General features: G+C 34.8%; 1 protein-coding gene across 2 annotated transcripts in view; it reads right to left on the bottom strand.

Annotated features, from left to right (window-relative positions):
* The window catches only part of MON2 (MON2 regulator of endosome-to-Golgi trafficking), a 129,272-nt gene that overhangs the window by 53,344 nt on the left and 61,874 nt on the right, over positions 1-14,054 (bottom strand). For both annotated transcript variants that reach the window (XM_090273546.1, XM_090273547.1), the window contains exons 20-25: positions 12,298-12,399; positions 11,111-11,221; positions 6,694-6,869; positions 4,998-5,160; positions 2,074-2,367; positions 113-311 (exon numbers count right to left, since the gene is read on the bottom strand). In XM_090273546.1, coding sequence (XP_090129672.1) covers positions 113-311; positions 2,074-2,367; positions 4,998-5,160; positions 6,694-6,869; positions 11,111-11,221; positions 12,298-12,399 — 1,045 coding nt within the window. The remainder of the gene's footprint in view (positions 1-112; positions 312-2,073; positions 2,368-4,997; positions 5,161-6,693; positions 6,870-11,110; positions 11,222-12,297; positions 12,400-14,054) is intronic.

Genomic DNA, 14,054 nt, shown 5'->3' with positions numbered 1-14,054 from the left:
TAAGATTATTCTTGGGAAGTAGCACTGAATATTAATTTCATAAAAATCTGTATATTCCAAATTTCCTTTAACATAAATTACTTGTGTCACCAGGAAAAAAAAATATACATACCTAAAGGCTGCAGTAAATATCTTCTAGTGTTGAAAATTCTTGCTACTCCGGCCAATGTTAAAACCCATGTCTCAGCCCATTGCTTCTCTGCTGTGTCCCTTGAATGATGAATGAGAATATTGCCACCTCCAGATTCAATCTTTTCTTTGTCTGCAGTGGTAGAAGACTCTCGAACTCGGTCCAATAAATGAAAGAGAACCTAAATATTTATAAAAACACACATAGGAAATAACTGGTAACATAACATAGGAAATTAGGAATTGTTACAAAAATTATACCTGACAATCTGATCAATCCCCATATATTAAAAGAAATTGAACTGAGGTACTCTTATATTCTTAAGTTTATACTGAAGGTCATGGAAAATGAAAAATTAAAATAAATTGGATAGAACATTGTCTAAGACTGTTGAATTGATGTGTCAGTGGAGCATTTATGGGGTAATGTATAAAAAAGGAAAAAACTAATGAAGAGGTCTAGGCAAAAATGTAATTATGGGAGATATCTAGATATAAGTTATAACTCTGACTTCAGGATTAAATGAAGAACCTTGGAAAAATTAAACAGGAAGTAGTTACAACTTGGAGAATGTTTATATTTAAAGGGTAGATTCAGAGGAAGGAATAGGAACAACAAAAAATTGAATAGAGAAGCAGAAGCATGCTGTGAGACAAACCAAGGAAAGATATTTCAAGGAGAAACTAATCAACAGTATTAAATAATACCAAAAAAAAGAAAAAAGAAAAAAAGAGGCTAAGAACTTGGCAATTAGAAGACCACCTGTAACCTATGAACAATTTCTGTGGTTCTCAAAATATGGTTTCAGAATCAGCAGTATTAGCATCACCCAGGAACTTTATAGATATGCAAATTCTCAGGCCCCACGCTTGAGGGAAAAAGTCAGAAACTCTAGAGGACAGGGGTGCTGGCTCTGCAACCTGTGCTTAAACGAGTCCTCTAGGTGATTCTATTACTTGCTAAGGTGTAAGAGATTGTGAAGTAGAATAATATGGAAGTTAAATTATAAGGAATAAAGGAGTGCAGGGGAGGTGAGGAAGAAGTAAATCATTACGAATTAGGCAGCAAGATTAACAATGAAACTGTTTAAAAGAAAAACAGGGATCAGAGAAAGTATCAGTTTGCTTTAAACAGTAACAGAAACTTAAGCATGTTTGTGATACAAGGAACCAAGGGATGTGGTTAAGATAGAAGACACAGGAGGGAGCAGGGCCTTCAATTATTTTTATTAGGGAACATACATTATTAATTTTTTAAGAAGACATTTTGAAGTCTCTATTAAATTGAAAGTATTGTTAAATACAATTGAGGTTTATATGCTGCCTTTTGTCAAATTTATTGATCTAAAAATTCACAAAAGCAGTAAAAATACATGGAATTTTATTAAAATGGACCATATGGAACAAAAAAGGAGAGCCTTTTAGCAAAGAGGAGCTGCTCACTAATCAGCTGTTGACTCTAAGAAAGTTTTAAAAAGAGTATAAAAAAGAAAAACAAAATAAATTGCATATTTAATGAACAAACATGTAGAACTTATCAATTGAAGGTTACTTTTGTTTGGTGATTCTGCAAGTAAATCCCACTGTTGTTGATATTCTTGTATTCATAAAATTCTCCTTTGATTATATACTACTTCAATTATGTGCAGTGGTTTAGCAACTCCTATTTTTAACACTTGGGAAAACAGGGAAATAAAGGGACGGGCAAAGGCAGAAATCAGAGACAGAGACTGAGATGAAGACAAAAAGAGATGAGGTTTTAAATATTTAATCTGTTCTATGTAAGATGCAATTTAAAATACGACAAAGCTAATATTATCTGTTTTCTCAAGTGCACAAATGCATGGGAATTCATCTTTAAAAATTAACAGGAACAAGTTTAATTGAACAAATATATAAATGTGTTCCAACTGAACGCTGATATCTCAAGCTATTTTACAATACCTTCCAAATAACAGTGTGCCATGTCGAATGCTGTAGTAAGGTTCCATGTGCACCAATTGTTGAAAAGAGAGTTTGCCCTGCACTCTTCCTGACAGCAGGACGGGGGTCCACACACAGTTCACCCAATTTGGCATACAGACACAACCAAAGGCAATCAAATGGTGGTGCAGGGTGGAACGGCCGATTTAAAACCACTCCTTTCTCTTCTGCCTGCTTCTGCTGTGCTGCCTCTTCTTTATTTAATTCTTTTTCAATAGTTTCCCCTCTTTGGAAAAAATAATCTGAAATATTCCACTAAAAAGCAAAGTAGAAAAATATAACTTTATTTTAGATTTTATTTTAAAGACATAAACAAATATGCAACCTATAGTTGCTTTACCTTTCAGAAGAAAACTTCTAAAAATTACTTCAGAAGTCTAGTAGAAGGGATTTAATGAAAATATCTCTTCCTCTGTCAAGTGTCTCTATCTGATTTCAGAAGAATATGGCGGAGAAATCTTTTGCTAACATTAATATATATTTTTAATTTTATTATGAAAAATTTCAAAAACATAAAAATAAGAGAGAATATGTCAATATGTTGATATACCTACCACCTAGATATAAAAAATGTTAATATTTTGTCATATTTATTTTATGCCTATTTTATAACCTCTACTAGAAAAGGGCTTTAGAAAACATTACCCTGACACCATTATCACCCTAACGAAATTATTAACAATTCCTTAATATCACTGAATAATATTTTGTAGTTTCATACGAGAACGACTATCTCCAAATATATCTTATGACTTCATTCTTAACCCAGAAAGGTATACAAAGTAATGAGAATTATATCAATGTTTGTAAAAATACAGTCCAAATACTATGAACGTAAATATAAAATAAAAGAGGCAGTATCTAACAGAAATTCGCACTGAATTAACCAACCATTTGTTGGGAGCAATTATATACATACACAACATGCCTATGTTTTTTCCCATGATTATATTTTTAATAGCAAAATATTAAGTTATCTAACTTGTGAGGGGTATTTAAGTTTCACTTTTAAAACTTCTGAGTTATACATTTAAAGTGTCTAAATAATTGCCTTTAAATAAATTTATGTTAGCAATTCTACATGTTTACTTTGCGTAATATTTAACAATACCCTAACTTTTATGCCCTGGCTGGTTTAGCTCAGTGGATTGAGCGTCGGCCTGCGAGCTAAGTGTCGCTGGTTCGATCTTCCAGTCAGGGTACATCAGAGAAGGAAAACTCTGACTCCAAAAAACCTCCGCTGCCTTGCGGCATACCTCTTCAGGGGAAAGGCTAAGGGAGTAAACCCCGACAGAAAATCCGGAGCCGGAGTCCCTAAGGCGGTTTGACGTTGTAGTCAACACCGGCAACTCCTGCGGCGCACCTGAACCCAAGCTGTATCGACTCCGTCTTTCCCTTGGACCCTTCAGCTGCGAAGAGAGGGGGGGTCTGCTGCATGGGCAACAGCAGACCCTCCATATTACCCTGCCCAGGCTCTGTAGCTTCAGCTTCAGCGTCATCACAAGATGTCGATTCAACACGGGAGGAGACAGATACCATGTCACTCCCGAGTCGGACTGCACAGCCATTCTCGGCGGTGCAGATAGACTCTTGAGAAGAAGCTACACCATCGTCTCTCGAGACGGACGGCTGCCGACGACCCTAACTTTGACTTTAATACTTTTATATTCAAAATTAGTAAAATGAGGAGCATAAGGTCAATAATTTAACAAGCAGACAGAACTAAAATACATATACAAGGTCTTCCTGGAAAACGTCCAGCCATTGTTAATATAATGAAAACAGTTTGCATGACATCAATGTAACCTGGCAGCCAAGAAGGGTGGACTGGAATGCGCATGCGTGAACAATGACGACTTCACTGTACTACTCAGTGGGGGCGGTAGACGCCATTGAGTAAGCGTGCGTACCATGTGGCTCTCGCATTCAAAATGACTGAGTAGAGCAACAAATATGCATCAAAGTTTTCATTAAACTTGAGCATTCATCCGCAGAAACTATTTGGATGATTCAGAAGGACACAGCTATGGGCAACTGGTGACTGGCAGTTTCATCACAACAATGCACAGGCTCATGCATCACATCTTGTGAAGTTTTTTGGTGAAACACCAAATCGCCCAGGTGACCCAGCCCTGCTAAAGCCTAGATTTGGAACCTTGTGACTTATGGCTTTTCCAAAAACTAAAATCACCTTTGTAATAGAGGAGATTTCAGACCATCAATGAGATTCAGGAAAATATGACACGGCAGCTGATGGCGACTAGGAGAACTGTGTGAAGTCCCAAGGTGCCTACTTTGCAGGGGAAATAGGCATCACTGTCCTGTGTACAATGTTTCTTGTACCTTCTTCAATAAATGTCGCTACTTTTCATATTACATGGCTGGATACCTTCTGGAGAGACATATATCTGTTTCTACAGTCTGGGCTCTTCATCATCACATGCCTTCTCCTTATCCCTAACAAAGCAGTGTTGGCAAACTATAGGACTCTGTAAATGGTAAAGCCTTTGTTGGAAGCTTTATTTACTACATATGTAGTATATGAAAATGTTGCTTCTAAAATAATATTGGAAATCAACCTTTACACTAGAGTCAACCTTTACACAATAGTATGTACTATTATTTGTTTTTCCAAATCCTCCCAAGACAAACCTTGTAAAAACCAAATTTCAGCTCAATATATCAAAATTATTCCAAATAATCTGCTATTAGTTATTTCTTGAATGAGGCCATTTAATCCTTTATGCAAGATATGTTCAGTATTTCAGAATCATTTAAATGACTCCTATACAGCCAAAAGCATATTTACGTAGCATTCTCTCTCAACTGCAAATAGTACTTTCTAGATTATATATATATATTATAATAAAAGCAGTGATACTTACCAATAAACCTATGGAAGTTAAACTAATATTAAGTTCTTGGTTATGAAGTCCAAAGCTACCTGCAACATCTACAACTATCTGCAGGCAAGTGCAAGGCATTGTTGGTAGAAAATCTGTCACAACCAACTGAAGACACTGAAATGCAGTCCGTATCAAGGATTCTCTGAAAACACAAAAGAAATCTATACTCATGCTTTTTTTTTTAATGTAAGGGAAAATAATGCCTTACAGTAATCTGGACCATGCAAAATTTTGTTTTAAAATTTGAACTAAAAAATCTTCTCTAATATAGTACAGTACTTCAACATTTACATAGATTTTAGAAAGATATGTCTATTTAAAATAATTTAAAACTTCACAGGTACACAAAGTAAAAGCAGTGGACTAGAAAAAGGAAAAAAATGTGTATTAATGCCATATTATTTCTATTTGTATTTTGCATCAACTAGCCCAACAAAACTTAAGACATTGAATGAGGAAGAAAATTGCCTACAGCTACTTTCTAACCACTGTATCCCCAATACCTAGCATAATGCCTAGTACATATAAATACACACAATGAAATATTCACTGAATGAAGATCAGTTCCTTATTCTTTTATATCTATACTATATCTTAAAATTCTACATCTTAATTTTTAAAATTAATTTCCATAATAGTCTCAAGCATCTCAATCATGTAAAACTCCTAAATTAGTCATCAAAACAAGGTATTATAAATCCTCCTGCAGAATTACACACAAAGCTATCCAAATGTCTATAACTCCACTGCAATGGTCTACCTTAAATTAAACAAATCTCTATTTAGCTAATGATACTATCATCCACTGAGCTAAGTCAGAAATCTGGGAGTCATTCCTGATTCTTTTTCCTATTTCTCCCTTTTCCCCTACAGCTAATCTGTTCAGTAGCTCAAATCCATCTCCTCCTCTCTGTTTCTAGAGAACACTGCAGGCTGCTTGACACAGTGACATGTATCAAATGCACATCAGATCACATCATTCCTCTGATTAAAATCCTAAAATGCCTCCAAAATGTATTAAGCGTCCAAATAGTTTATAAAAGCGTATACTATCCTTCATCATAATTTTGGCTCTGCCCTTCTCCAGGGGCCCAGTCCTTCCCACTGGAGTCCTATTCTTCTGCAGCATAAAAGCATAAAGAACTACTCTCACTATGACAGCCTGCTTACAGGGCTTGTTCTTTTTCTGTAGGGTTATACTTTTAGAGCAGGACTTATCTGTGTAATCAGGATAATTAGCAAGCATGGTATTTAGAATATACTAGGCACAGAATAAAGGTTTAATAAATGAACAAATCAATGAAAAAAAAGTCACTTAAAAGCAGTTTCTTAGACTGCCTAACATATGCAAATAAGTTAAGCCCTAAATGCAAATATTTAACCAAAAAAAAGCCCAATCTTTGAATGTGTTATAAAGTTTGTAGATTGATATAATTATCTTATTGTAAGACCCTTGTATTCTTGTATAAATGTTAAATAAACAACAATTTTCCATCCTTCCAAAACAAAGGTGAGCTCTAATAATTTGGTGCAGTCATTTGAGGGCAGAGCTAAGAAAAACCATAGATCTTGAACTTAAGCAAGAAGGGCACAGATGAAAAATTACCACTACTACAAGATTCTAGAATATATTCCCCTTTTCTATTACTTTTTGGATGTTAATTTAAACACTTACCCTTGATCATTTCTGATTGCTCCCATGACTCCAAGCACTAATGGCCATCCAGGCCCAAGACTATCTCCCTGACTTTGAAGAATCTGCAGCACACATTCTAATTGCTTGAGTCGAATATCTGGATGGTTAATACTGGACATCTCCTTTAATGGGTTCAGTAAAAGCAACTGCAGCCTCTGAAAAATGGGCAAGAAACTAATTAAGAAAAGAAGCCCCAAAAGACAAAAAAAGACTCTACTGTTGTTTTTTAAGGTTAAATTCACTCCCACTTAGACTGCAATGGTAAATAGAAATTTTTCTGGTAAAATAAACACTGATCACAATTTTTCTAACACTAATCATTAGAGGTTATTTTGTCATCTGTATATTTTTTAAATAAGAAAATAAAAATCGATCTTTAAGATGTTAAAAGGTATTAATTACAGATCAATATAGAAATGAAACTCACAAAAGGAAATAGATTTATGCAATATCTAGCTCTATTTGGAAAAAGTAAAACAATTTCTAATTTCTAAAATTGCCTTTCATTTACTCTGTTATAATGTATACCATATGCATTTAAATTTAAATTTCTCAATACTCCTAAAAAATGAATAACTGGTAAACAAAGATAACATATAACCACAAAATCTGCTGGAGAGTTAAAAAGAAAAAAGAAAGAAAGAAAGCACTCCATTCTGTTACTTTCAGCATCTGAAAGCTCTTGCTTCATTTTTTTAATCCTTATCTGAGGATATTTTTTTCACTGCTTTTAGAGAGAGGAAGGGAGAGAGAGAAACATCAGTGTGAGAAAGAAACACCCACTGATTGCCTCCTGTACATACCCAGAACCAGGATCAAACCCACAACTCAGGCATGTGCCCTGACTCGGAATAGAACCCACACCCTTTGGTTACTGGACAATGCTCTAACCAAATGAACCACACTGGCCAACATGCACTTGCTTCATTTTTAACTTTCTTCTCTCCAAAGGTTCACTTATTTGGTTCACTGATTGAGCACACATTTGTTAGGCTCACTGTGTGTCAGGTATTAAGCTGGACATTGAAAATATACATAAACAAAGGTTTTCTTTTCTTTTTAAAAATATTTTATTGTTATTCTATTATAATTTTCCCTATTTTTCCCACTTTGCTCTCCCCTGCCCAAGTCATTCCCTACCCTGCTGTGCATGTCCATGGGTTGTTCATACATGTTCCTTGACTAGTCCCTTCCCCTTCTTTCCACACTTATCCCCGCCCTCCTCCCCATTGGTCGATGTCAGTCTGTTCCAAGTTTCCATGCCTCTCATTCTATTTTGCTCATTAGTTTATTTTGTTCATTACGTTCTTCTTTTAGGTGAGATCATATGGTATGTGTCTTTCACCAACTGGTTTATTTCACTTAAAATAATGGTCTCCAGTTCCATCCATGCTGTTGAAAAGGTAGGACTTCTTTCTTTCTGCTGCATAGTATTCCATTGTGTAAATGTACAACAGTTTTTTGATCCACTCATTTACTGATGGGCACTTAGGCTGTTTCCAGCCCTGGCTATTATAAATAGTGCTGCTATGAACACAGGGGTGCACAGGTTCTTCTGAATTGGTGTTTCAGGATTCTTAGGGTATATTCTCAGTAGTGGAATCTCTGGGTCAAAAGGCAGTTACATTGTTAGACTTTTGAGGAAATTCCAGTTTCCCACAGTGGCCACACCAGTCTGCATTCCCACCAGCAGTGCACTAGGGTTCCCTTTTCTCCACATCCTCGCCAGCACTTGTTTGTTGATACGTTAACAATGGCCATTCTGACAGGTGTGAGGTGGTATCTCATTGTGGTTTTGATTTGCATCTCTCTGATGGCTAGTGAGGTCGAGCATCCTTTCATGTCTATGGGTGATCTGCATGTCCTCCTTGGAAAAGTGTCTATTCAGGTCCTTTGCCCATTTTTTAATTTGATTATCTGTCTTCCTGGTGTTGAGTTGTATGAGTTCTTTATATATTTTGGAGATCAAACCCTTGTTCAAGGTATCATTGGCAATTATAGTTGGTTCCCTTTTCGTTTTGATAACTGTTTCTTTAGCCATGCAGAAGCTTTTTAATTCGATGTAGTCTGTTTATTTTTTCCTGTATTTCCCTTGCCCTAGGATATATATTGCCAAAAATATTGCTGCATGGGATATCTGAAATTTTACTGCCTATGTTTTCCTCTAGGACTTCTATGTATCACAACTTATAATTAAGTCTTTTATCCATTTTGAGTTTATTCTGGTGTATGGTGTATGTTGGCAGTCTAGTTTCATTTTTTTTCATATACCATTCCAGTTCTCCCAACACCATTTATTGAAGAGGCTATTTTTACTCCATTGTATGCTCCTGGCTCCCTTTGTCAAATATTAATTGACCATAGAGACATGGGTTTATTTCTGGGCTCTTTATTCTGTTCCATTGATCTATGTATCTGTTCTTATGCCAGTGCCAGGCTGGTTTGATTACAGTGGCCTTGTAGTATAGTTTGATATCAGGTATTGTGAACCCTCCTACTTTGTTCTCCTTTCTCAAGACTTCTGAAGGTAATCAGGGTCTTTGTTGGTTCTATGTAAGTTTTAAAAATATTTGTTCTAGATCTGTGAGATATGTGATTGGTATTTTAATAGGAATTGCACTGAATCTATAGATTGCTTTGGGTAGTATGGACATTTTAATGATGTTAATTCTTCCAGTCCATGGACATGGTACATGCTTTCATTGATTTATTTAATTTCATTAATTTCTTTCGTCAGTGTTCTGTAGTTTTCCAAGTACAGATCTTTTATCTCCTTGGTTAAGTTTATTCCTAGGTACTTTATTTTTCTTGTTGCTGTAATAAATGGGACTTTTTCCCTAGTTTCTCTTTCTGATATTTCATTGTTGGTGTACAGAAATGCCCTTGATTTCTGAATACTGGCTTTGTATCCTGCTATTTTGCCAAATTCACTTATTATGTCGAGTAGTTTTTTGGTGGACACTATAAGGTTTTCTATGTACACTATCATGTCATCTGCAAATAATGACAGTTTAATTCCTCCTTTCCGATTTGGATGCCTTTTTTTTCTTTTTCTTGTCTGATCACTGTGGCTAGAAGTTCCTATACTATGTTGAGTAAGAGTGGTGAAAGCAGATACCCTTGTCTTGTTCCTGATCTTAAGGGGAAAGCTTTTAGTTTTTGCCCACTGAGCATGATGTTGACTGTAGGTTTCTTGTACATGGCCTTTATTATGTTGAGGTATGCTCCCTCTATTCCCACTTTGCTGAGTGTTTTTATCACAAACAGGTGATTGATTTTATCAAATGCTTTTTCAGTATCTATTCATGTGATCATATAATTTGTTTTCATTTTGTTTATGTGGTGTATTACATTTATTGATTTGTGACTATTATATCATCCTTGCATCCCTGGGATGAATCCCACTTGATCATGGTGTATGATCTTTTTAATGTATTGCTAGATCTGTATTGCCAATATTTTGAGGATTTTAGCATATACGTTCTTCAGAGATATTGGCCTATAGTTTTCTTTCATTGTTGTGTCTTTACCTGGTTTTGGAATTAGGATAATACCGGCCTTGTAAAAAGAGTTTGGGAGTCTTCCCTTAAACAAGGGGTTTCTTTTCAAAAAAATTAAACTGCAATAGGGAAAAAATGCAAAAATCACTAAAATAAAAACTATAAAAATGTAGAACTTTTTTGTTTTGTTCATCATTTTACTCCAAAAGTTAAAACACTACCTGGCATATAGTATGTACACAGTAAGTATTTAATGAGTAAATTTGTAGAACACAATTACAATACAGTAAGATAATGAGGGGCAATGGGAATAGTTATCAAATACCTCATTCTGAACCAATCTTCAAACAATAAAACTTTGGTGTACTTTTAAAAAAACAGTAAAAGATATATGTGAATGATTTTGTGAGTCAGGACAAAGGACTCAAGACTAATATAAACTGTGAAAGTATAAAATAACTTTTTAAATTACTGAAAAATAAAAATCTATTTCACTGTGTTTGCCTCTTCTGCCTCTTGTTTTCTCCCCATGCAAGGATAACAAGAGAGAAAAATCAGAGACAGGTAAGGACCACAGGAAAACAGACTAATAAAGTAGAGCCCCAAAATGAGGCCTGAACACTGAAACTTCTAGACTGAGAGACCAATCCTAGGTAGTTTATTAACTTAATTCAGTGTCATGCACCAGAAAGTTTTTACAATTTTACATAAAGGTAATCCCCAAAACCTAGGTGTATCAACCTTCTATAAGAGCTCCATAGCCTACATATAAGAGGTTATGAAGCAACAAAACCCACTTTTAGAATATCAGCCATTTGATAGATTAAGAAAAAAATTACATATGGAAAAAGATAATTTCATATTAAATATTCTTTTTAAAAATGATTTTTTTCTACCTGGTTTTGTGAAAGTGGAGGTTCATGGTTAAATGTTAATCCTGCTTTAATAAGTGAAGTTAAAGCTTCTGCTCCCCATTCTCTCATTCGAGAATTTGGATGCTGGCAGACCTGAAGGTAAATACATTGGCCAAAAATTAAATATATAATTTATATACTTAAGCTCATACATCAATTTGAGAAGAGAAAAATGAAAATGTTACATTTTTAATTCCTTTACATTTAAAACATTACAGCAAATATTCATAAGAGTTGAAGAAAATATTATATCCAAAGTATAAGTAAGCTTACCTTCTGAATAATGGGCAAGAGGAAGCAAAAGAGAGACAGAAGATAAAAGATGAAACTAAACAAGTCACAGGAGAGAAGAATTCATAAAAGTAAATGATGTCATCAGTGTAAACAAAAGAAGCAGATAAACTTGCATCCTTAATTAGGTCTACCCTCATAAATAATGTGCTACAATTTGAAAAACATATTTTTTGCCATTTGAGGAGAATGTCCATAATAAAGAAATCTGCATATGTGCTTTGCTCATTAAAGTAATCCCAATAAAATGGAAAAAAAGAAAAAGAAAAGCACAGGCGTTTTTTATATTATTAAAAATAATATTTTCTTGGGTTAGTAAACTAATATAAAATGATCATGGCATCCTAACCCTAAACTACACATACACCTGTACACTGACAGAGGAGCTGTTATTAAGAAGCTAATTCTGAAGAATCACCGCAACTTGAATACAAGAGAAAACAAAACCAAATAAAATCCCCTGGCATCTATAATTAGTGATGCTAAACAGGTTGTCCCTTTGTAGAAGATCTATCTCATAATCATAAAAAAGGCTGTAAAGAAGCAGTGTTTACTACTAACTCAGCCCCAATTACTTAAGTTTCCAAACAAACTGATAATGAGGTGATTAAAAGATTGTAAAATAAAAGAGGTCCCAAGCTAACAGCGAAGGAGGCTGCAGAGATTTCATTGCGCTATGGGCCATTTTCAGCCAAAAACAAAAGGAACCTATTCCTTCAACAAGGCAATGAACTTTATTTAGTCCCTGATAAAATATATAAATATAAATACAGGAAAAAAGAAGTTAATCCTGATTTTGCATCTGGTTATCCAGAGTCAGTTCATTGTTTATGTCTGTATTCTTTAAATAAATATAATAACTTTTAAAAAGAGGTTACCTCAAGTAGATGGCCAGTTAAAGGTCTCCATAGAATTTCTATTCGGTGCATGTTAACTAGACCAGTTTCTAACAATTTAGCAACAGCAAAAAGAGATGGTTCCTAGAAAGAAAACACATTTCATTTTAATATTAGAAGAAGAATTTGGAGAAATAAAACTGAGAATACTCTGAAAAGCATGACTATAATTAATATATGATTAGCTAGTATAAAGTTAGCAATAAATACAACAAAACCTCAGTTATCAAGAGACAAGCCTTTCTACCAATCCTCAAGTATCCGGAATAGAGCCTAATTGGAAATTTTGGTTAGAAAATGACTGCTTTAGTGAGGAAAAAGTAAATTCAAAAATTTTATACCAGACACAGAGAATAGCTAGTCTTCTGCCTAGAAGAAAAGAATTCTGCTATGGGCTGCAGTGAGTGCCCCTAAAACCTCTAGGTTGAAACTCTAACCCCCCAATGTTATCATATTTGGAGACAGAGCCTGTAAGGAGATAATTAACACTAAATGAGGTCCAAACTATGAAGCCCTGATACCACAGGATGTGTGAATCCTTGCAAGTGCATTCTCCTCCTCCCTCCTCGCCCTGTACCTCATTTAAAAGAATGTATAGATAGATGTCCAGGCCTCATATCCAAAGATCCTTACTCAGGAAGCCTAGGATGTGGCCCTGACATTTGTATTTTTAAAAAAATACCATAGCTGACTTTGATGCACACAAAAGTTACAGCCACAGGTGAGGTGGTTAAGAATGGAGAGCTCTAGAATGAGACATATGTGGGTTCAAATCCAAGCTTCACCAATTACAAAATAGTTGATCCCACGCAGATTGCTTAAGCTCTTTCGTATTTCATCTATAAAATGGGGATACTACTACTGAATCTTACAGAGTGGTTTTAAATAATTAACAAAATGTAAGTTAGTGTCTGACATATAGTAAACAAACTATTTTGCTTTTTTATTACTTATTATGCTTTATTCCTTTTGCTTTATTTTTGTTATTGTTATGAGCATGGTGATATGCCTGCACGAGTATAATTAACATCACTTCCTTCTAAAAGAATTTGCAGGCTTTACCATCAGCTACTTCCTCAACACATTAGCATAAGTTTCTGAAATGAGGACCAAAATGAGATTACTGGTCACTTTAAATCCACGGCTAAAGAACACTGATACAAAATCTTTAATACCCATAATATTTAACTTTCTCAAAGAGCTGACACTGATAAAAATGTAGAAAAATGGAGAAGTTTCTGCTTATTTGAACATCTGCATATTTATAATAATTTTCATAGGAAGAACGGCTGAATAATAAATTCTCTTATGCCTCCATTAAAAACATTTTTATAAAGTTTATATCTGAATATTTTTACAAACTTTTTATTTCCATTCCATAATTAGCACTTCATTTTGCAAAATTAAATCCTAAAATGGAGAGACATGAACACTTTCTCATAGAAGCTATCTCTATTCCAGTGTCCATTTTCTCAGCATTTGTTCCCTCCAAGCATCTCTGAAATATCACACCTATTCCTACCACTCTAGGTTAACAAAAAACTAAAAATAATCAAATCTCTTATTTTTTTCAGTCCTCACTGATTCTGACTTCCTTTTTTTTTTTTTAAGGTTTTTAAAAATTGATTTTAGAGAGAGAGAAAAGTGGGGGAGGGGTGGAAAGGAGAGGGAGGGAGAGAGAGAGGCAGAGGCAGAGTGACAGAGAGAAACACAGATTGTTGTTACACTTATTTATGCAT

This window comes from Furipterus horrens, unplaced genomic scaffold, assembly GCF_987537825.1.
Source record: "Furipterus horrens unplaced genomic scaffold, mFurHor1.1.pri manual_scaffold_4, whole genome shotgun sequence".
In the NCBI taxonomy this organism is placed as follows: domain Eukaryota; kingdom Metazoa; phylum Chordata; class Mammalia; order Chiroptera; family Furipteridae; genus Furipterus; species Furipterus horrens.
This window is presented reverse-complemented; position numbering and strand designations above follow the sequence as displayed.